General features: G+C 48.0%; 1 protein-coding gene across 1 annotated transcript in view; it reads left to right on the top strand.

The window, feature by feature from the left end:
* The first annotated feature begins 1,886 nt into the window (after positions 1–1,886).
* The window catches only part of gfra4a (GDNF family receptor alpha 4a), a 62,322-nt gene continuing 39,508 nt past the window's right edge, over positions 1,887–24,700 (top strand). Inside the window, exons 1-3 of the mRNA XM_078408432.1 lie at positions 1,887–1,896; positions 10,499–10,579; positions 15,092–15,437. Of these exons, the coding sequence (XP_078264558.1) occupies positions 1,887–1,896; positions 10,499–10,579; positions 15,092–15,437 (437 nt within the window). The remainder of the gene's footprint in view (positions 1,897–10,498; positions 10,580–15,091; positions 15,438–24,700) is intronic.

Genomic DNA, 24,700 nt, shown 5'->3' with positions numbered 1-24,700 from the left:
ACCCACTGAGTTACCCCAACATTTTGTGTCCTTTCACATAAGTTCTATTTGCCGATTATCGACTAAATGGATGTTGCCTTGTTAATATTTGTGCCTCCCAAATGGGGAAGACGGGCTCTTGCACTGTTGTGAGCGGCAAAAAGCCTCCTTCCATTAAAGCCAGGAGCATTAAATCCAGGAGCATTAAATCCAGGAGCATTAAATCCAAGAGCATTAAATCCAGGAGCGTTAAATCCAAGCATTAAATCCAGGAGCATTAAATCCAGGAGCATTAAATCCAGGAGCATTAAATCCAGGAGCATTAAATCCAGGAGCATTAAATCCAGGAGCATTAAACCCAAGGGCATTAAATCCAGGGGCATTAAATCCAGGAGCATTTAATCCAGGAGGATTAAATCCAAGAGCATTAAATCCAGGAGCATTAAATCCAAGAGCATTAAACCAGGAGCATTAAATCCAGGAGCGTTAAATCCAGGAGCATTAAATCCAGGAGCATTAAATCCAGGAGCATTAAATCCAAGCATTAAATCCAGGAGCATTAAATCCAGGAGCATTAAATCCAGGAGCATTAAATCCAGGAGCATTAAATCCAGGAGCATTAAATCCAGGAGCATTAAATCCAGGAGGATTAAATCCAAGAGCATTAAATCCAGGAGCATTAAATCCAAGAGCATTAAATCCAAGAGCATTAAATCCAGGAGCATTAAATCCAGGAGCATTAAATCCAGGAGCATTAAATCCACGAGCATTAAATCCACACCTGGTGAATCTTGATTGCTTTGCCTCAATGACAGCTCAAGGAATTAGTCATGTTTTTGTGTTATTACGCTCATATTAAGCCCATTGTGTGTTTCCAGTCAGTTTTTATGCTGACTGTAATTACTTATAAGGTTACTGATGGTTCTTATACACCACACAATTAATTCAGTCACCCCATTTGTCTGCACAATAAGAAACCTTGGCTCTCTTCATAAGTTCATAAGTGATAGGAGCAGAATTAGGTCATCCCGCCCATCAAGTCCACTCCGCCATTCATTCATGGCTGATCTATCTCTCCCTCTCATCCCGTACAGTTTTGGTCTCCTAATCTGAGGAAAGACATTCTTGCCATAGAGGGAGTACAGAGAAGGTTCACCAGATCGATTCCTGGGATGGCAGGACTTTCATATGAAGAAAGACTGGATAGACTCGGCTTGTACTCTCTGGAATTTAGAAGATTGAGGGGGGATCTTATAGAAACTTACAAAATTCTTAAGGGGTTGGACAGGCTAGATGCAGGAAGATTGTTCCCGATGTTGGGGAAGTCCAGAACAAGGGGTCACAGTTTAAGGATAAGGGGGAAGTCTTTTAGGACTGAGATGAGAACGTTTTTATTCACACAGAGTGGTGAATCTGTGGAATTCTCTGCCACAGAAGGTAGTTGAGGCCAGTTCATTGGCTATATTTAAGAGGGAGTTAGATGTGGCCCTTGTGGCTAAAGGGGATCAGGAGGTATGGAGAGAAGGCAGGTACAGGTTACTGAGTTGGATGATCAGTCATGATCATATTGAATGGCGGTGCAGGCTCGAGGGGCCGAATGGCCTACTCCTGCACCTATTTTCTATGTTTCTATGTTTCTATCCCCATTCTCCTGCCTTCTCCCCATAATCCCTGACACCCGTACTAATCAAGCCTATCTCTGCCTTACAAAATATCCAATGGACTTGGCCTCCACAGCCTTCTCTGGCAACGAGCTCCACTGATTCACCACGCTCTGAATGAAGATATTCGTCCTCATCCCCTTCTGAAAGGAAGGTCCTTTTATTTTGAGGCTATGCCCTCTCGCACTAGTGGAAACATCCTCTCCACCGTGTCTTGAGACATCCATCCGGTAACTTAGGTGTACAATGAGTTCAGGTACCATCTATCAGCGACTATTTATTCCTCTGTGCTGTGCTGCTTTTTTGCTACGATCACTCTCAAACTATCTTCTCCTGCTCTGCATTATCAATGACATGACTAAAAAATGCACAATTATGATAACATTTTTTTCAATATATGTTAAGGATGTATTAAACTCGTAGAGTCATAAAGCATGGAAACAGGACCTGTGGCCCAACACATCGTGCCAACCAAGACTGTCCATTTACACTTGTCCCATTGGCACATGTTTGGCCCTTATCCCTATATACCTTTCCTACCCATGTACCAGTCCAAATGTTTAGAGATACAGCGCGGAAACAGGCCCTTCGGCCCACCAGGTCCGCGCCGACCAGCGATCCCCGCACATTAACACTATCCTACACACACTAGGGACAATTTTTACATTTACCAAACCAATTAACCTACACACCTGTACGTCTTTGGAGTGTGGGAGGAAACCGAAGATCTCGGAGAAAGCCCACGCAGGTCACGGGGAGAACGTACAAACTCCGTACTGACAGCACCGGTAGTCGGAATCGAACCCGGATCGCCTATGCTGCATTCGCTGTATGGCAGCAACTCTACCACCGCGCCACCGTGCCGCCCTGAAAATGTCTTTTAAGTGCTGTTATAATCCTGTCTCAACCATCTCCTCTCCTATAAGACAATAGACCCTAAGACATGGGAGCAGAATTAGGCCATTTGGCCCATCAAGTCCGTTCCGTCATTCGATCATGGCTGATCGATTTTTCCCTCCTAACTCCAATCTCCTGCATTCTTCATGTAACCTGTGATAACCTTCTTAATCAAGAACCTGTCAATCTCCGCTTTAAAAATATCCACTGACTTGGCTGCCTGTGGCAATGAATTCCACAGATTCACCACCCTCTGGCTAAAGAACTTCCTCCTCGTCTCCTTTCCCAAAGGTACGTCCTTTTTACTCTGAGGCCGTGCACTCCAGACCTAGACACTCTCACGAGTGGAAAACATCCTCTCCACATCCACTCTATCCACGCCTTTCACTACCGGAGGAAGTAAAACAAAAATTCACCTGTGTAGGAAGGAACTGCAAGATGCTGGCTTAAACCGGGCGGCACGGTGGCGCAGCGGTAGAGTTGCTGCCTTACAGCGAATGCAACGCCGGAGACTCAGGTTCGATCCTGACTACGGGTGCTGTCTGTACGGAGTTTGTACGTTCTCCCCGTGACCTGCGTGGGTTTTCTCCGAGATCTTCGGTTTCCTCCCACACTCCAAAGACGTACAGGTTTGTAGGTTAATTGGCTGGGCAAAATGCAAAAAATTGTCCCTAGTGGGTGTAGGATAGTGTTAATGTGCGGGGATCGCTGGGCGGCGCGGATCCGGTGGGCCGAAGAGCCTGTTTCTGAGCTGTATCTCTAAATAGACGCACAAAGCTGGAGTAACTCAGCGGGAGAGGCAGCATCTCTGGAGAGAGGGAATGGGAGATGTTTCGACCCGTAAAGTCACCCATTCCTTCTCTCCAGTGATGCTGCCTGTCCCGCTGAGTTACTCCAGCTTTTTGTGTCGAACTTAACTTTTTTGTTTTCACCTGATTTCTCCTCCCTTCTCCCTTCCTCCTTTAAAAGTGACTCCATAAATTGGGGCTCCTTTTAATTTAGTTCCACGACTGGAGCTGATTAACTTTGAGCTCAACAGTGGATATGATCTCATTCCTGCAAAATGAATGTGCGCGGAGAGTAAAATACATCAGCGGAAGATGTGAATCCCCCAGGCAGCAGTGAACACGATGAAAGAGACACTCTCATTGAGAGACGCTCTCCAGAGCGAGAAATTGGGGGGGGGGGGGGGGTTGGGGCAGTGCGGGCAGGGGGTTTGTAGCGGGTAGACAGATGTTAGTTTGTTTTACTCTTTGCAGCGGAAAGCCAGCAGGAAACATCTGGAAATCACTTCAAAAAGGAAGAAAGCAAAATGGCCCTTAAGGAAGCTTTCTAAATTCACTTTTTATCCTGGCTAGTGGTGGGACATGTTAGTTCAGAACACCAGGGAAGACCTCGACTGGAGAGGATACATAATCATCTTTGGAAATGCACTGCCCAGGTGTCGGCAAAGCTCCTAGAAACATAGAAACATAGAAAATAGATGCAGGAGTAGGCCATTCGGCCCTTCGAGCCTGCACTGCCATTCAATATGATCATGGCTGATCATCCAGCTCAGTAACCTGTACCTGCCTTCTCTCCATACCCCCTGATCCCTTTAGCCACAAGGGCCACATCTAACTCCCTCTTAAATATAGCCAATGAACTGGCTATATTTAGCTACCTTCTGTGTGGCTAACTGTGTGGCTAAACTGGCTACCTTCTGTGGCAGAGAATTCCACAGACTCACCACTCTCTGTGTGAAGAAATGTTTTCTCATCTCGGTCCTAAAAGACTTCCCCCTTATCCTTAAACTGTGACCCCTGGTTCTGGACTTCCCCAACATCGGGAACAATCTTCCCGCATCTAGCCTCTCCAACCCCTTAAGAATTTTATATGTTTCAATAAGATCCCCCCCTCAGTCTTCTAAATTCCAGCGAGTACAAGCCCAGTCTATCCAGTCTTTCTTCATATAAAAGTCCTGCCATCCCAGGAATCAATCTGATGAACCTTCTCTGTACTCCCTCTATGGCAAGAATGTCTTTCCTCAGATTAGGAGACCAAAACTGTACGCAATACTCCAGGTGCGGTCTCACCAAGGCCCTGTACAACTGCAGCAGAACCTCCCTGCTCCTATACTCAAATCCTCTTGCTATGAATGCCAACGTACCAAAGGACCTGCACCTTCCAAAGGAGCAATTGAACAAAGGAGCATTTAAGTTTAGTTGAGTTGAGGAACACAGCATGGAAGCAGGCCCTTCGGCCCACTGAGTCCATGCCGAACGTCAATCGCCCGCTAACACTAATTCTACGTCCTCCGATAGTGGATGTTTCCACTGGTGGGAGAGTCTAGGACCAGAGGCCATGGCTCCGAATGAAAGGACGTACCTTTAGAAAGGAGAAGAGGAGGAATTTCTTCAGTCAGAGGTTGGGGAATCTTTGGAATTCATTGCCACAGACGGCTGTGGAGGACAAGTCATTGGATATTGACAGATTCTTGATGAGTACGGGTGGCAAGGGGTACGGGGCTGTGAAAGCAGGAGAATGGGTCGAGAGGGAAAGATACTGTAGATCAGCCATGATCGAATGGCAAAGTGGACTTGATGGGCCAAATGGCCTAATTCTGCTCAAGTCAAGTCAAGTCAAGTATATTTGTCACATACATATACAAGATATGCAGTGAAATGAAAGTGACAACGCCTGCGGATTGTGCTAAACTACAAAACAGAATAGAGAAAAAAAAAATTTAACACAAAAAAAAAATTAATACAGTAAATTAAATTAGTCCCTGGTGATATGAGAGTTAACAATCCTGATGGCCTGTGGGAAGAAACTCCGTCTCATCCTCTCTGTTTACACAGCGTGACAGCGGAGGCGTTTGCCTGACCGTAGCAGCTAGAACAGTCCGTTGCTGGGGTGGTAGGGGTCCCCCATAATGTTACTGGCTCTGGATCTGCACCTCCTGATGTATAGGTCCTGCAGGGGGGCGAGTGTAGTTCCCATGGTGCGTTCAGCCGAATGCACTACTCTCCGCAGAGCCTTCCTGTCCTGGGCAGAGCTGTTCCCAAACCAGACTGTGATGTTCCCGGACAAGATGCTTTCTACAGCCCCAGAAATTACAGCTCCTATTACTTATATGTTATATGTTATATGTTATGAACCTCATCCGCTCCTTACGCTTTAGGGGCAATATTACATAGGCCAATTAAGCTACAAACCCACGCGTCTTTGTGATGTGGGAGGGAAACTGGAGGGCCAGGAGGAAACCTCCATGCTCACAGGGAGAACATGCAAACTCCGTACAGACAGTGCCCGAGGTCAGGATCGAACCGGGGTCTCTGGCGCGGTGAGGCAACGGCTCTACCAGTTGTGCCTCTGTTCTCCACGTTTAAGCAGCAGGACCTTTTTTCCTGGAAATGTTTCAGTTTTAGTTTTAGAGATACAGCGCGGAAACAGGCCCTTTGGCCCACTGGGCCCGCGCCGACCAGCGATCCCCGCACATTACCGCTATCCTCTACACACTAGGGACAATTTTAATTTTTACCAAGCCAATTAACCTACAAACCTGTGCGTCTTTGGAGTATGGGAGGAAACCTAAGATCTCGGGGCAAACCCACGCAGGCCACGGGGAGAACGTACAAACTCCGTACAGACAGCACCCGTAGTCGTGATCGAACCCGGGTCACCGGCGCTGTAAGGCAGCAACTCTACCGCTGCGCCACAGTGCCGCCCTAATGTCTTTGATGTTGTGTTGGATCTCGTTTGTCAGCACATTCCCATGGTCAAAGTAGTGTAAGAAAATAACTGCAGATGCTGGTACAAATCGAAGGTATTTATTCACAAAATGCTGGAGTAACTCAGCAGGCCAGGCAGCATCTCGGGAGAGAAGGAATGGGCGACGTTTCGGGTCGAGACCCTAAGAAGGGTCTCAACCCGAAACATCACCCATTCCTTCTCTCCCGAGATGCTGCCTGACCCCAGGGCCGTCTTAATGCATGGGCCTGATGGACACTTGCCCGGGGCCCCACGAGCTTATATGTTTAATTTTATCGACCATTTACATTTTTATTCCTGTGAGTAGTTGTCGTAGGGGCCCCAGTACACTGCTTTGCCCGGGGCCCATAATGCTGTAAAGACGGCCCTGCCTGACCCGCTGAGTTTTCCCATGGTCAATGCTTGTTGCTTAGACAGAAAGCCAGGAGTGCTAACAACCCTGGCTGACTAATTAGTTTCCATTAGGAGCTCTGACACTGGGTGGTTTTCAGCGCTACGGGCAATTTTACTGCATGATTAATGGTTGTTGCAACACAACTGTCTGAATCCCCGACACAGACACTACAAGAAACCCCCCTCTTCTCACACCCAATAAATATTGTACACCATCAGCTGTCACATATGAATTTAGTTTTAATTAAAAATATAAAAGGGTGGGTGGGTGTATGGAACGAGCTGCCGGAGGGGGTAGTTGAGGCAGGGACCATCCCAACGTTCAAGAAACAATGACACCAGGCAGGTACATGGATGGATTGACACAAAATGCTGGAGTAACTCAGCGGGACAGGCATCGTTCTCTGGAGAGAAGCAATGGGTGACGTTTCGGGTTGAGAACCTTCTTCAGACTTTCTCTGAGCTAACAATGATCTATTCTACAATTCCTTGAAAGCATCTCTTTTGATGTCTCGTTTTCACGCCTTACCCTTCCTTATCTCTGTGTCTCCCTCTCCCCCGACTCCCAGTCTGAAAAAGGACCCGAAACGTCACCCATTCCTTCTCTCCAGAGATGCTGCCTGTCCCGCTGAGTTACTCCAGAATTTTGTGTCTATCTTCAGTGTAAACCAGCATCTGTAGTTCCTACACAGGTACATGGATAGCACAGGCTCAGAGGGATATGGGCCAAATGCGGGAAGTGGGACTAGTGTAGCTGGGACATGTTGGCCGGAGTGGGCAAGTTGGGCCGAAGGGCCCGTTTCCACACTGTATCACACTATGACTCTATAAAGTGTTGAACACAGTAACCAGTGCTAAATGGATAGTAGCTTTGAACATCGGTCTACAATTAATTTTTAGACAGGGTTTTAGCCAGTCTTTCATCTTTCTGAGGCTGCTGCCAAATTCGGTAGCATGGTCACGACCAGAAACATCGTCTGTCAATTCCCTCCACAGATACTGTGTGTAGGAAGGAACTGCAGATGCTGGTTTAAACCGAAGATAGACATAAAATATGCCGAAACGTCACCCATTCCTTCTCTCCAGAGATGCTGGCTGTCCCACTGAGTCACTCCAGCATTTTGTGTCTACCCTCCACTGACACTGCCTGAGTTCCTCCAGTACTTTGTCGTTTGCTCAAGATTGCGGCATCTGCAGCCTCTTGTATTGTTATTTCCTGAGCTGTCTATGTGGAGACCGCACCTGGAGTACTGTGTGCAGTTTTGGTCTCCAAATCTGAGGAAGGATATTCTTGCTATTGAGGGCGTGCAGCGTAGGTTTACTTGGTTGATTCCCGGAATGGCGGGACTGTCATATGTTGAAAGACAGGAGCGCCTAGGCTTGTATACACTGGAATTTAGATGGATGAGAGGGGATCTTATCGAAACGTATAAGATTATTAAGGGGTCGGACACTTTAGAGGCAGGAAACATGTTCCCAATGTTGGGGGAGTCCAGAACCAGGGGCCACAGTTTAAGAATAAGGGGTGGGCCATTTAGAACGGAGATGAGGAAAAACATTTTCAGTCAGAGAGTTGTAAATCTGTGGAATTCTCCGCCTCAGAAGGCAGTGGAGGCCAATTCTCTGAAAGCATTCAAGAGAGAGCTAGATAGAGCTCTTAAGGATAGCGGAGTCAGGGGGTATGGGGAGAAGGCAGGAACGGGGTACTGATTGAGAATGATCAGCCATGATCACATTGAATGGTGGTGCTGGCTCGAAGGGCCGAATGGCCTCCTCCACCTATTGTCTATTGTCTATTGTCTATTGAGTCTGCTCGTTCTCCCTGTGACCAGGTTTAGTTTAGTTTAGAGATGCAGCATGGAAACTGGCCCATCGGCCCACCAAGTCCGCACCAAACATTTATCACCTGTGCACTAGTCCTATCCTACACAATGGTGGGCCAAAGGTCCTGCTTTCTTGTTGAATCGCTAAACTAAACTAAACTAAACTAAACAGATGAATGAACAGAACAAGGGGTCACAGTTTAAGGATAAGGGGGAAGTCCTTTAGGACCAAGATGAGAACGTTTTTCTTCACACAGAGAGTGGTGAATCTGTGGAATTCTCTGCCACAGAAGGTAGTTGAGGCCAGTTCATTGGCTATATTTAAGAGGGAGTTAGATGTGGCCCTTGTGGATAAAGGGATCAGGGGGTATGGAGAGAAGGCAGGTACGGGATACTGAGTTGGATGATCAGCCATGATCATATTGAATGGCGGTGCAGGCTCGAAGGGCCGAATGGCCTACTCCTGCACCTATTTTCTATGTTTCTATGTTTCTATGAATGAATGAATGAATAGATGCGTTTATTCGGGATTGACGAAGGAGGCTTCTGAGCGTCAGATGCAGGTGCCTGGCTGTGCAGGGGGAAGGTGTTTCCTATTCCGCATCGCTCCAGATTTCTCTTTGTGATCCAAGGACTTCTGTTGGGAAATATCTACCAATGCACTGGCTACAGCAAGACCTGTGGAAACGAGACACCAAAAAACAAAGCGTTAGTACGCCGAAAGGGCAGACATGGATAAAAACGTTGGCGTGACGGGTGCCCTTTAGGTTGTATAAGAAAATAACTGCAGATGCTGGTACCAATCGACCTCTGAACACAGTTGGTGTTAAAGTTCCTGTATAAAGTCGATATTGTCGGTGAGAATTCATCAAAGTCAGAAAACAAAAACATGCTAGCAATGTGGGATTTTCTTAGGCCATGGAGTCATAGTTATTGAACCATGCCCTTGTGGCTAAAGGGATCAGGGGGGTATGGAGAGAAGGCAGGTACGGGATACTGAGTTGGATGATCAGCCATGATCATATTGAATGGCGGTGCAGGCTCGAAGGGCCGAATGGCCTACTCCTGCACCTATTTTCTATGTTTCTATGTTTCTATGAATGAATGAATGAATGAATAGATGCGTTTATTGTCACGTATGACAAATCACAGTGATATTCTTTGTTTTGTACACCCAAGGTATGCAAAGCGTCGCCACATTAAGGGCGGCGACAAAGTTACAAAGTATCCCACACCAGGTCCTCCTTAGTCTCCCCACCTCCCCCTCCCTCCCGGCGGTTCTCCCACCCACTGAAATAGCTGAAACCGGCTGAGGTGAACATAACTGCTTAGTTTAGATTTCAGATTTTTTTTAGATTCAGAGATACACAGCGCGGAAACAGGCCCTTCGGCCCACCGTGTCCGCGCCGCCCAGCGATCCCCGCACACTAACACTATCCAACACACACCAGGGACAATTTTTACATTTGCCCAGCCAATTAACCTACAAACCTGTACGTCTTTGGAGTGTGGGAGGAAACCGAAGATCTCGGAGAAAACCCACGCAGGTCACGGGGAGAACGTACAAACTCCGTACAGACGGCGCCCGTAGTCAGGATCGAACCTGAATCTCCGGCGCTGCGTTCGCTGTAAGGCAGCAACTCTACCGCTGCGCCACCGTGCCGCTCTAGTTTAGTTTGGTTTAGAGATACAGCTCGGAAATAGGTCCCTTGTCCGCATGTCCGCACCGACCAGCAATCCCCGCACATTAACACACTCTAGGGACAATTTACACTTACACCAAACCAATTAACCTACAAACCTGTACGTCTTTGGAGTTTGGGAGGACACCAAAGATCTCGGAGAAAACCTAGGCAGGTCACGGGGAGAGCCTACAAACTCTGCACAGACAGCACCCGTGGTCAGGATCAAACCTGGGTCTCCGGGGCTGTAAGCGCTGTAAGGCGGCAACTCTACCGCTGCGCCACCCTAACTGTTGTTCATACTTTGCAGGGGAGGATACGGACGACAGCTCGCCCTACGAGCCCAGCAAGCGAGGGTATGACTACGCCAGGCTGGCCTCCATCACAGCAGGTGAGTCTCCTCTTTATCAACAACTGCTGTACACTCGGCCTGGAGAGTGTAATGGGACCGTGTCAGTCGAGGCAAAGACTGGGGAGAGCCAGAAGCACCATACTCTATCTTTCTCAGAGGTTATGGGGAGGAGGCAGGAGGATGGTGTTGAGAGGGAGAGAAGGATCAGCCATGATTGAACGGCGGAGTCGACCTGATGGGCCGAATGGCTTAACTCTGCTCCTATCACTTATGAACTTCTTTGCACCACTTTGCATTCACACACACGTTTCTTCAGGAAATTCTCTGTCCCACTTGGCGCCTACACAATCACATAAGTTCATAAGTGATAGGAGCAGAGATAGGCCATTCGGCCCATCAAGTCTACTCCGCCATTCAGTCATCTATCTCTCCCTCTCAACCCCATTCTCCTGCCTTCTCCCTATAACCCCTAACACCCGTACTAATCAAGAGCCTGTCAATGTCCGGTTTGTGACTTTATCCTCCCACACTCTCTCACTTTTGAATAATTCTGTAAAAGTCAAAAACCTCAGTTTATAAGATCATGTGATCGGACCAGAATTAGGCTATTCGACGCATCCTGTCTACTCTGCCATTCGATCATGACTGATCTATCTTTCCCTCCTAATCTCCTGCCTTCTCCCCATAACCCCTGACACCCGTACTGATCAAGAATCTATCTATTTCTGCCTTAAAAATACCCATTGACTTGGCCGTCTGTGGCAATTAATTCCACAGATTCACCATTCAGAAATTTAGTTCAGTTTAGTTTATTGTCACGTGTACCGAGGTACAGTGAAAAGCTTTTGTTGCGTGCTAACCAGCCGGCGGAAAGACAAGACATGGTGACAATCGATCCATTTACAGTTTAACAACCTACTCTAAACTCTTGCTCACATCCTTTGAATGATTTTATTTTAATTCCTTTGTCTTTGTTGACTCGGAATAGATGAAAGGAGAGACTCAGAGGACACATATCTAAGTGATTGCTCACTTTATTTGAAGCACTGTTACTCAAAAGGAAGTGTCTATAATTTCTTCACAAAATGCTGGAGTAACTCAGCAGGTCAGGCAGCATCTCAGGAGAGAAGGAATGGGTGACGTTTCGGGTCGAGGCCTTGAAGAAGGGTCTCGACCCGAAACGTCACCCATTCCTTCTCTCCTGAGATGCTGCCTGACCTGCTGAGTTACTCCAGCATTTTGTGAATAAATACCTTCGATTTGTACCAGCATCTGCAGTTATTTTCTTATACTGTCTATAATTTCTGCCACCTCACAAACCTGCTCTAGTTTCTACTCTACCAATTCAAAGGTTCAATGGTTCTTCATCATCACATGTACTGAGCTACTGTGAAATACTTTGCATCAGCCTGAAGAAGGGTCTCGACCCGAAACGTCACCCATTCCTTCTCTCCTGAGATGCTGCCTGACCTGCTGAGTTACTCCAGCATTTTGTGATACAATAAATTATCGAATATACATAAACACAATCCCAGATTAAGCACACGGTGTAAAGAAATAGTCCACGGAGATCGCTGGTCGGCGCGGACCCGGTGGGCTGAAGGGCCTGTTTCCGCGCTGTATCTTTAAACTAAACTGCTGACTCATTTTTTTGGAGGTCTTGCCAGCTTTGCTAAGGTGTACTTACATGGAACTCATTTATTGAAGCATTTACTTGGTTGCTACCACTCTTGTAGCTTCCAAAAACCCATGTTGGTTCCAGAATTTGCTGCGGGCGATCATTTGCAGGTTTAGTTTAGTTTAGCTTAGTTTAGTTTAGAGATACAGTGCGGAAATAGGCCCTTCGGCCCACTGAATCTGTGCCATCCAGCGATCCCCGCACATTAACACTATCCTACACATTTGGGACAATTTACAATCAATTCACCTACAAACCTGCAGGTCTTTGGAATGTGGGAGGAAACCAGAGCGCCCGGGGAAACCGCACACAGGTCACGGGGAGAAGGTACAAACTCTGTACAGACAGCACCCGTAGTCAGGATCGAACCCGGGTCTCTGGCGCTGTAAGCACTGTAAGGCAGCGACTCTACCCTGGAATACACTGGAATTTAGAAGGATGAGAGGAGATCTTATCGAAACGTATAAGATTATTAAGGGGTTGGACACGTTAGAGGCAGGAAACATGTTCCCAATGTTGGGGGAGTCCAGAACAAGGGGCCACAGTTTAAGAATAAGGGGTAGGCCATTTAGAACTGAGATGAGGAAAAACTTTTTCAGTCAGAGAGTTGTGAATCTGTGGAATTCTCTGCCTCAGAAGGCAGTGGAGGCCAATTCTCTGAATGCATTCAAGAGAGAGCTGGATAGAGCTCTTAAGGATAGCGGAGTCAGGGGGTATGGGGAGAAGGCAGGAACGGGGTACTGATTGAGAATGATCAGCCATGATCACATTGAATGGCGGTGCTGGCTCGAAGGGCCGAATGGCCTCCTCCTGCACCTATTGTCTATTGTCTATTGTCTATTGTCTACAGCTGCGCCACCGTGCTGCCCTGTGTTCCTCCAACACTTCAGTCTTTACCATCAGGAATTCCTTGGCTAAATCTGCCTCCAGCAATTCTACAGCCAGATGTTTCACCCTGTACAAAAAATTGATCTTCCATGCATCCCTCTTGTTTCTTTCATCCATCGCTTCAAAGCTGCGTTCCCTTGAAACACCCACCAGTGGGAAAAACTTACCTCTATTAAACCCAGCAAGATCTTCCACATCGCTGTCAAGTCACTTCTTAACCTTCTTGGCTCCAGGGTCAACAACCAGTACAAAGAAAACTCTCTCACCTCATCTCTTGATGTGTAAATACTTCACTTGGCATTGGACGACTGACCCAGAGAGAGGAGCTATCCTCTGGACTTTAGACTTTAGAGATACAGAAACAGGCGGAAACAGGCCCCCTGGGCCCACCGTGTACAACCGGCGATCACCCCGCTCACGAACGCGATCCTACACACTATGGACAATTTTACAATCGCAGTGTGGGAGAAAAAAAACCGGAGCACCCGGAGAAAACCCCACGCGGAGAATGTACAAACTCCGTACAAACATCGTCCGTAGTCAGGATAAAACCCGGTCAGGGTCTCTGGCGCTGCAAGGCAGCAACTCTAGCGCTGCACCACCGTTCCACCCTCAGCCTAGGCTATCCCATCTCCAGTCTGCAAGCATCTCAGCTCCTGTCTGGTGCTCATTAACCATTATTTCTTGAGGCATGTTTATTTTTTTATGGTACTTCATTTGTCACAGGTAGAGTGAAACTCATTCTTGTATGCAGCTCAGTACAAGTAACACTGTACATAAGCACCTAGATACATGTTAGATAAGCATCTCAGATACAGTACAAGTATGTAGCAGTGGTTCACTGAGACAGCACGCAGAGTCACCAGTTTGGCACCATTTTCAAATCCCAGTTGTTGTAAGTGCAGCGTTCTTGGCCTGACCATGAAGGCCCGTTGCCATGGCGTCCACTCACTTAGAGCGGCTAATCTAAAAGGAAAAGAGCGCATGAACGACTCACCTCGGTGCTGTAAACACCATAGCTGACACATCACAACAGCAGCAATAACAAGTCAGTATATACTATCGGTGGCACAACAGTAGAGTTGCTGCCTCACAAAGCCAGAGGCCCGGGTTCGATCCTGACTACGGGTGCTGTCTGCGCAGAGCTTGCAGGTTCTCCCCGTGACCAGCGTGGGTTTTCTCCGAGATCTTCGGTTTCCTCCCACACTCCATAGACGTACAGGTTTGTAGGCTAATTGGCTTGGTATACATGTAATTTGTCCCTAGTGTGTGTAGGATCGTGTAGTGCTAATGTGCGGTGATCGCTGGTCGGTGCGGACCCGGTGGGCCGGAGGGGCCTGTTTCCGCGCTGTATCTCTAAACTAAACACAAAAGTCTGGAGTAACTCAGCAGGCCAAATGCAGGCAGGTGGGGCTAGTGCAGTTGGGACACATTGGTTGGTGTGGGCAATCTGGGTTGAATGGCCTATTTCCACGCTGTATGACTCTAAGACTCCATAACGGTAGCGTTGCTGTCTGGCAATCAGGGTTTTACCTCTGCTATTCCTGTTCATGGTTATTAACATTGATGAACATGCTACAACAGACACAAAGTACAAGATAGACACAAAATGCTGGAGTAACTCAGCGGGACAGGCAGCATCTCTGGAGAGAAGGAACGGGTGACGTTTCAGGTCGAGATCCTTCTTCAGAAACATCACCCGTTCCTTCTCTCCAGAGATACTGCCTGTCCCCCTGAGTTACTCCAGCATTTGGTGTCTATCTTCAGTGTAAACCAGCATCTGCTGTTCCTTCCTGAAACGAAATCATCGCTGGGATAATTTTCTTGACCCTCTCCAACGCCAGCACATCCTTCCTCAGATATGGGGCCCAAACCTGCTCACGATACGCCAAGTGCGGCCTTGTCGAGCCTCAGCGTTACATCCCTACACCCAGTTGGCACAAGGTCTATAGGAAGATTCAATGTTTGTCCAATTGGTTTCACAGGGTCTGACGTAGGTGTGACACGGGCCAACCGTTGCCTGGATGCGGCCAAGGCCTGCAATGTGGACGAGTCGTGCCAGCGGCTGCGGACAGAGTACGTGTCCTCCTGCATCAAGCGCTCCAGCAAGACGGAGGCCTGCAACCACCTCAAGTGCCACAAAGTCCTGCGCAAGTTCTTCGATCGCGTCCCCGTCGAGTTCACGCATGAGCTGCTCTTCTGCCCCTGTGAGGACACGGCCTGTGCCGAGCGCAGGAGGCAGACCATTGTCCCCTCCTGCTCCTACTACGTCAAGGAGAAGCAGAACTGCCTGTCGCTGCTGGAGTCCTGCAAGGTCGACGTTGTCTGCAGGTAAAGAGGTCCGTTCGCCCCTCGAGCTGGCACCCCGTCTCCCTGCAAGTGTCAAAGAATCGGCGATGGCCAAATGGGAAATAGAAGCCCTGCCTTTAGTTTAGTTTGGTGATACAGCGCGGAAACAGGCCCTTGGGCCCACCGGGTCCACAACGACCGGCGATCCCCGCCCCAGCAGGAACGGGGTACTGATTGAGAATGATCAGCCATGATCACATTGAATGGCGGTGCTGGCTCGAAGGGCCGAATGGCCTCCTCCTGCACCTATTGTCTACTGTCTATTGTCTATTGTTTACACTAACGCACGCACACACTGGGGACAATTAACACTTGTACCTAGCCAGTTTACCTACAAACCTGTACGTCTTTAGAGTGTGGGAGGAAACGGAAGTTCTTGGAGAAAACCCACGTGGTCACGGGGAGAACGTGCAAACTCTGTACAGACAACCCCTATAGTCGGGATGGAACCCGGATCTCCGATGCTGCAAGCGTTGTAAGGCAGCAACTCTACCGCTGCGCCACCTTGCTGTCCTGTTCATTCATTCATTTGTCCACAGAAAGTGGGATTCGATGGTGAGCCCCAGCATTTATTATCAATCACCAGATATGTCATAGAGTGATACAATGTGGAAACAGGCCCCCAACTCGCCCACACCGGCCAACATGTCCCAGCTACACTAGTCCCACCTGCCTGCGTTTGGCCCATATCCCTCCAAACCTGTCCTATCCATGTACCTGTCTAACTGCTTCTTAAACGTTGGGATAGTCCCAGCCTCAACTGTCTCCTCTGGCAGCTCGTTCTGAACTGAGCGGAGTATAAGATCATTTCAAATGTCAGTCATGGTCTTAGTTTCAGTTTTCTGTTTAGCTTTGGAGATACAGCGTGGAAACAGGCCAAAGTCTACACCGACTAGCGGTCACTCCAAACACTAGCACTATCCTACACACTAGGGACAATTTACCATTTTTACCAAAGCCAAGTGACCTTCAAACGTGCACGTCTTTGGAGCGTGGGAGGAAACCGGAGGATCTGGAGAAAACCCATGCAGGTCACGGGGAGAACGTACAAACTCTGTACAGATGGCACCCATAGTCAGGATCGAACCGTTATCTCTGGCGCTGTAAGGCAGCAACTCTACCGTTGTGCCACTCTGCCGTCCTAGCCCGAGTTACAGAGTCAAAGAGTCAAAAGTGTTGAATTGTCACTGTGTACCACAGCGGAACTGTAAACACAGTAAATGTAGTTAACTCAGCGAGACAGGCAGCATCTCTGGAGAGGAATGGGTGATGTTTCGGGTCTGAAGAAGGGTCTCAACCCGAAACGTCACCCATTCCTTCCCTCCAGAGATGCTGCCTGTCCCGCTGAGTTACTCCAGCTTTTTGTGTCTACGGTTTAAACCAGCATCTGCAGTTCCTTCCGGCACAAATGTCGATAACATATAGTGCAATAAAAACACTAAGCCCTTAGCACAACCAACGACAGTTCATTGTTCCTTGGTTATTCCCCAGTTCAGACACAAACACAAAAGTCTCGACTCACAGGTCAGTGCAGTCATATGGTGCTCTGTTGTCAGAGGTGCCATCTTTACAATGAAACATTAAACTAGGGTAACATACAGTCATTGTCATACAGCATGGAAACAGCCCCTTCGGCCCAACTTACCCATGCTGTCCCAGATGCCCCCAGATACCTGCCCGCGTATGGTCCATATCCCTCGAAACCTTTCCTATTCGTGTACCTGTCCAAATGTCTTTGGAATATTGTTACGGTACCTGCCTCAACTACCTCCTGTGGTAGCTCATTCTACACACTCACCATCATTTGTGTTCCCCTCTCACCTTAAACCTACGGCATGTCCTCTGGTTCTTGATTCCCCTACTCTGGGTAAAAGGCTTGGTGCATTTATCTTAATCTATTGCCTCAGCTCTCTCATGTAAATTTTAAATACTCAATATCACTATTTCACCAAGTGCCACTTGGGCGGCACGGTGGCGCTGCGGTAGAGTTGCTGCCCTACAGCGCCAGAGACCCGGGTTCGATCCTGACTACGGGCGCTGTCTGTGTGGAGTTTGTACGTTCTCCCCGTGACCTGCGTGGGTTTTCTCCGAGATCTTCGGTTTTCCACACTCCAAAGATGTACAGGTATGTAGGTTAATTGGCTTGGGCAAAAAAATGTAAAATTGTCCCTGTGTGTGTGTGTGTGTGGAGTAGTGTTAATGTGCGGGGGTCGCTGGTCGGTGCGGACTCGGTGGGCTGAAAGGCCTACTTCCACGCTGTAACTCTAAAATAAACTAAACTAAACTAAAACTGAGGGGGACCAAGTTTATTCTTCACTGAACATTTCAAAGAAACAGATTCTCTGGTCATTTTGGCATTGGTTTGCATGGGAATCATGAGGCGTAATCATGAACTAGTTTTTAGTTTTAGAGATACAGCGCGGAAACAGGCCCTTCAGCCCACCGAGTCCGCGCCGCCCAGCGATCCCCGCACATTAACACTATCCTACACACACTTGGGACAATTTTTACATTTACCCAGCCAATTAACCTACATACCTGCACGTGGGAGGAAATCGAAGGTCTCGGAGAAAACCCACGCAGGTCACCGGGAGAACGTACAAACTCCGTACAGACAGCACCCGTAGTCGGGATCGAACCCGGGTCTCCGGCGCTGCATTCGCTGTAAGGCAGCAACTCTACCGCTGCGCTACCGTGACCGCCGACTTAGAACATAGAATAACACAGCACACAAGGCCTGTGCCGAACATGATGCCAAATTAAACTAATCTGCTCTGCCCGCACCTGATAAATATCCCTTCATGCCCTTCATATCCATCCTCAACATCTCCCGATAGGTAATACCCCCTGATCCTGGCAGCATTTTGGTGATCCTCTTCTGCACCCTCTCCCCAAGCCTCCTCGTCCTTCCCGTCACATGGTCGACCAGAACTGCAGACAACACTGTACAGAGGAATGTGAGGCGTTGCATTTAGGGAGCAGTAACATGGGCAGAACCTACACAGCGAATGGTAGGGTTGTAGAGCAGAGGGATCTAGCACCATAGGTGCAGAGTTCATCGAAAGTGCCACCGCAGGTAGACAATGGGTGCAGGAGGAGGCCGTTCGGCCCTTCGAGCCAGCACCGCCATTCAATGTGATCATGGCTGATCATTCTCAATCAGTACCCCGTTCCTGCCTTCTCCCCATACCCCCTGACTCCGCTGTCCTTAAGAGCTCTATCTAGCTCTCTCTTGAATGCTTTCAGAGAATTGGCCTCCACTGCCTTCTGAGGCAGGGAATTCCACAGATTCACAACTCTCTGACTGAAAAGGTTTTTCCTCATCTCAGTTCTAAATGGCCTACCCCTTATTCTTAAACTGTGGCCCCTTGTTCTGGACCCCCCCAACATTGGGAACATGTTTCCTGCCTCTAACGTGTCCAACCCCTTAATAATCTTATACGTTTCGATAAGATCTCCTCTCATCCTTCTAAATTCCAGTGTATACAACCCTGGTCGCTCCAGTCTTTAAAAAAAGGCTTTTTGCACATCAGGCAGAGTATTGACTACAGAGGTTGGGAGGTCATGTTGCAGTTGTGAAAGACATTGCTGTGGCCGCGTTTAGAGTATTGTGTTCAGTTTTAGGCACCATGTCGTAGGAAAGATGTTGTCAAGATGGCAAGGGTGCAGAAAAGATTTACGAGGATGTTGCCAGGACTCAAGAGCCTGAGTTACAGAGAGAGGTCAAGAAGGCTCGGACTCTAATCCTTGGATGATGGGTGATCTTGTAGAGGTATACAAAATCATGAGAGGAATAGGTGCACAGATTCTCTTGCCCAGAGTAGTGGCATCAAGGAAGGGAGAATATAGGCTTAAGGTGAACGTGACAAGATTTAATAGGAATCTGAGGGGTCATTTTTTCACGCAAAGGGTGGTAGGTGTATGGAACGAGCTGCCGGAGAAGGTAGTTGAGGCAAGGGCAATTGCAACATTTAAGAAACATTTAGACAGGTACATGGATTGGACAGGTTTGGAGGGATGTGGACCAAATACAGGCAGGTGGGACTAGTGTAGATGGGACAGATTGGCCGGTGTGGGGAAGTTGGGCCGAAGGTCCTGTTTCCACGCTGAGTTGCTGTCCATAATTAATTCCCACCTCTCAACCCCTCTGCCCTCCACTTTCACCCAAGGAATTAGAATTCCAAGCACTCCGAACATGGATTAAGGTCATCTGTCTCTGACTCTTGTAATGTTTGACATGAAAGGCATTTGTGCAATATCAACACAGCTCCCAGGAACAGCATGAAACCGTCCCTAATTCAGCGATAAATTGACAACCTCTGAAACAGACACAGTGGAACGAAGGGACCTGGTAGTGGGGAAGATACATCATTTCACACTGCTGCAGGAAGTAGTGTTCCATCAAATCAGGAGTCAAAGCGGAACAGTGGCGCAGCGGTAGAGTTGCTGCCTTACAGCGAATGCAGCGCCAGAGACCCGGGTTCGATCCCGACTACGGGCGCCGTCTGTACGGAATTTGTACGTTCTCCCCGTGACCTGCGTGGGTTTTCTCAGAGATCTTCGGTTTCCTCCCACACTCCAAAGATGTACAGGTATGTAGGTTAATTGGCTTGGTAAATGTAAAAATTGTCCCCAGTAGGTAGAGGATAGTGTTAGTGTGCGGGGATCGCTGGTCGGCTAAGGATAGCGGAGTGAGGGGGTATGGGCTATCCTTAAGAGCTCTATCCAGCTCTCTCTTGAATGCATTCAGAGAATTGGCCTCCACTGCCTTCTGAGGCAGATAATTCCACAGATTCACAACTCTCTGACTGAAAAAGTTTTACCTCATCACAGTTGCAAATGGCCTACCCCTTATTCTTAAACTGTGGCCCCTTGTTCAGGACTCCCGCAACATTGGGAACATGTTTCCTGCCTCTAACGTGTCCAAGCCCTTAATAATCTTATACGTTTTGATAAGATCCCCCCTCAGTCTTCTAAATTCCAGTGTATACAAGTATTAAAGGATGTACCTTTAGTAAGAAGATGCGGATGAATTTTGTTTGTCAGAGGGTGGTGAATCTGTGGAATTCACTGGCATAGGCACCTGTGCAGGCAGTCATTGTATATTTTTAAGGCACAAAATTTGAGATTCTTGATTAGTGCGGGTGTCAGGGATTGCGGGGCGAAGGCAGGGGAATGGAGTTGAGGGGGGAAGATAGATCAGCCAAGATTGAATGGCGGAGTAGACTTGATGGGCCGAATGGCCTAATTCTGCTCCTGTAACTTATGAACTTATGAACATATGATGGGGCGGAAGGTGAAAACCGGGGTTACTCTATCTTTGCTGCAGTAGGAAAAGGAATGAGAGCAGTGATGCAGGACAATGTGAGACCGATGAGGGCCCTGGAAGAAGAGAAGCCACAGTTGAAAAAGAAGGAAGACTATGGCACGGTGGCGCAGCGGTAGAGTTGCTGCCTTACAGCGAATGCAGCGCCGGAGACTCGGGTTCGATCCCGACTACGGGAGCTGTCTGTACGGAGTTTGTACGTTCTCCCCATGACCTGCGTGGGTTTTCTCCGAGATCATCGGTTTCCTCCCACACTCCAAAGACGTGCAGATACACAGGTTAATTGGCTGGGCAAATGTAAAAATTGTCCCTAGTGGGTGTAGGATAGTGTTAGTGTGCTGCGGGGATCGCTGGTCGTCACGGACCCGGTGGGCCGAAAGGGCCTGTTTCTGCGCTGTGTTTTTAAACTAAAACTTTTAAAAAACTAAACTAAACTACAAAATCACCATGTGGAAAGTCCCATCATTGGAGCAGAAGTGGCAGTGGAAAGTAAGGCATGTGTGAGAGGATCTGGGTGGATCATTTAGAACGGAGGGTAGGCCATTTAGAACGGAGATGAGGAAAAACTTTTTCAGTCAGAGAGTTGTGAATCTGTGGAATTCTCTGCCTCAGAAGGCAGTGGAGGCCAATTCTCTGAATGCATTCAAGAGAGAGCTAGATAGAGCTCTTAAGGATAGCGGAGTCAGGGGGTATGGGGGGAAGGCAGGAACGGGGTACTGAATGAGAATGATCAGCCATGATCGCATTGAATGGCGGTGCTGGCTCGAAGGGCCGAATGGCCTCCTCCTGCACCTATTGTCTGTTGTCTATTGTCTATCAGAAGGAGAGAGAAAGAAACGGAAGAGGAGCAGGCGATCTGAAATTGGGTTGCCGTCAGATTGGAGACTACTGCCCAACCGGAATATGAGGTGCTGTTCCTCTCTTGAGTCTGAAACACAGAAACAGAAACATAGAAAGTAGGTGCAGGAGGAGGCCATTGGCCCTTTCGAGCCAGCACCTCCATTCAATGTGATCATGGCTGATCATTCTCAATCAGTACCCCGTTCCTGCCTTCTCCCCATACCCCCTGACTCCGCTATCCTTAAGAACTCTGATCTAGCTCTCTCTTGAATGCATTCAGAGAATTGGCCTCCACTGCCTTCTGCTTAAACCTCTCAGAAAGTCGAGGCTCTGGCATGCCATCTTTGTGATTCTATCCATGTGCTGTTTTTTCCCCATATCCCTTGATTCCGTTAGCCCAAAGAGCTAAATCTAACTCTCTCTTGAAAACAAGGCCCAAAATGAAGGTTAGCGCCAATTTGTCGGCCAAGAGGGAACTTGCTTGCCACTAATTAGCCTCCCCCCTCCCCAGTTTCTGCAGCAGCTGCACCTTTACCATCTGAGGTGGCTTATTTTCTCCTTGTGCACATGCCTGTCTGTGCCTTACTTCCCAGCCCATTTCTTTCAATTCCCAATTCAGTGGTGTTGCAGCAGGCCATTAATAGTGGAATGCATAAGTGGTACAGTGCTTCTCTCTTAGGGCCTCAAAATGATTTAATTACCTCCACAATTCAATCTCTGTAATCCTCAGGCTTTTAAATCATCCGATTCCCATTTCTCCAATTTAGTTTAGTTTAGACCAGGGTTTGATCCTGACTGTGGGCGCCATCTGCACGGAGTTTGTACGTTCTCCCCGTGACCTGCATGGATTTTCTCCGAGAAATTTGGGTTCCTCCCACACTCCAGAGACGTACAGGTATGTAGGTTATTGCAGGTGCAGCAGGCAGTGAAGAAGGCGAATGGTATGTTGGCATTCATAGCGAGGGGATTTGAGTATAGGAGCAGGGAGGTTCTGCTGCAGTTGTACAGGGCATTGGTGAGACCGCACCTGGAGTATTGCTTACAGTTTTGGTCTCCTAATCTGAGGAAAGACATTCTTGCCATAGAGGGAGTACAGAGAAGGTTCACCAGATTGATTCCTGGGATGGCAGGACTATGAAGAAAGACTGGATAGACTCGGCTTGTACTCGCTGGAATTTAGAAGATTGAGGGGGGATCTTATAGAAACTTACAAGATTCTTAAGGGGCTGGACAGGCTAGATGCAGGAAGATTGTTCCCGATGTTGGGGAAGTCCAGAACAAGGGGTCACAGTTTAAGGGGGAAGTCTTTTAGGACCGAGATGAGAAAGTTTTTTTTCACACAGAGTGGTGAATCTGTGGAATTCTCTGCCACAGAAGGTAGTTGAGGCCAGTTCATTGGCTATATTTAAGAGGGAGTTAGATGTGGCCCTTGTGGCTAAAGGGATCAGGGGGTATGGAGAGAAGGCAGGTACGGGATACTGAGTTGGATGATCAGCCATGATCATATTGAATGGCGGTGCAGGCTCGAAGGGCCGAATGGCCTACTCCTGCACCTATTTTCTATGTTTCTATGTTAGCTTGGTATCAATGTAAAAATTATCCCCTGCGTAGGATGGTGTTAATGTGCGGGGATCGCTGGGTCGGTGCGGACTCGATGGGCCGTAGGGCTTGTTTCTGCGCTGTATCTCTAAACTAGACTAAATCCCTTGCATGTCAGGAGTGGATGAGAAAGTGAGCTAACATAGAACCCTTGTGAACATCGAGGCTCAGTTGTCAATGTGGCCTCAGTGGGACAAAGCACCTTGTCCCACGCTGTATCTCTAAACTAAAGTAACACATGCATACAGACACACAGCGCCCGAGGTCAAGATTGAACCTCGTGTTGTGAGGCAACTGCCCTACAAGTTGTTCCACCTTTTGATTTTAACTCCACTTCCCAGTCTTAATGGGGCAGCACGGTGGCACAGCGGTAGTGTTGCTGCCTTACAGCGCCAGAGACTCGGGTTCGATCGGAACTACAGGTGCTGTCTGTACAGAGTTTGTACATTCACCCCGTGCCCTGTGTGGGTTTTAAACAATAGACAATAGACAATAGGTGCAGGAGGAGGCCCTTCAAACCAGCATCACCATTCAATGTGATCATGGCTGATCATTCTCAATCAGTACCCCGTTCCTGCCTTCTCCCCATACCCCCTGACTCCGCTATCCTTAAGAGCTCTATCCAGCTCTCTCTTGAATGCATTCAGAGAATTGGCCTCCACTGCCTTCTGAGGCAGAGAATTCCACAGATTCACAACTCTCTGACTGAAAAAGTTTTTCCTCATCTCCGTTCTAAACGGCCTACCCATTATTCTTAAACTGCGGCCCCTTGTTCTGGACTCCCCCAACATTGGGAACGTGTTTCCTGCCTCTAACGTGTCCAACCCCTTAATAATCTTATATGTTTCGATAAGAATCAGAGCAGATATGTTTTCTCCGGGATCTTCCCAGGTTCCAAAGACGTACAGGTTTGCAGGTTCATTTGCTTGGTAAAATTGTAAATTGTCCCCAGTGTGTGTAGGATAGTGTTAGTGTGCGGGGATCGCTGATCGGCACGGACATGGTGGGCCGAAAGGCCTGTTTCACACACTGTATCTCTAAACTAAACTAAGCTAAGCAAAGGAGGGCATGTATATTGGTGCAGTGAGCCACTGTGCAAAATCTCTGCATCACTGTGGCCTAGTTATACTCATGTAAATGAATGACGAGAGACATTATAAATGGATCTGCCCATTGCAGGGGTTTTCACCACAAGGAGTCAAGAAAACAGGAAGACAAGTGACACCTCTTAACAATTTGAGAACCATGAGACCCATGGAGACCATGTTTTAGACCATGAGACTAGAGCAGTGAAAGGTTATTCAACTGTGCCTGCATCTTTGTACTATGGGAGAGATGCTGTCAAGCTGGAAAGGGTGGAGAGAGGATTTACGCGGACTCGATGGCCTGAGCTACAAGGAGAGATTGAGTAGGCTGGGACTCTATTCCTTGGAACGCAAGAGGATGAGGGCGTGATCTTTTATGGGTGTTTTCAAAGAGT

This window comes from Rhinoraja longicauda, chromosome 1 (assembly GCF_053455715.1).
Source record: "Rhinoraja longicauda isolate Sanriku21f chromosome 1, sRhiLon1.1, whole genome shotgun sequence".
Classification (NCBI taxonomy): Eukaryota; Metazoa; Chordata; class Chondrichthyes; order Rajiformes; family Arhynchobatidae; genus Rhinoraja; species Rhinoraja longicauda.
Note: the sequence above shows the minus strand (reverse complement) of the source record. Positions and strands in the feature narration are given on the sequence as shown.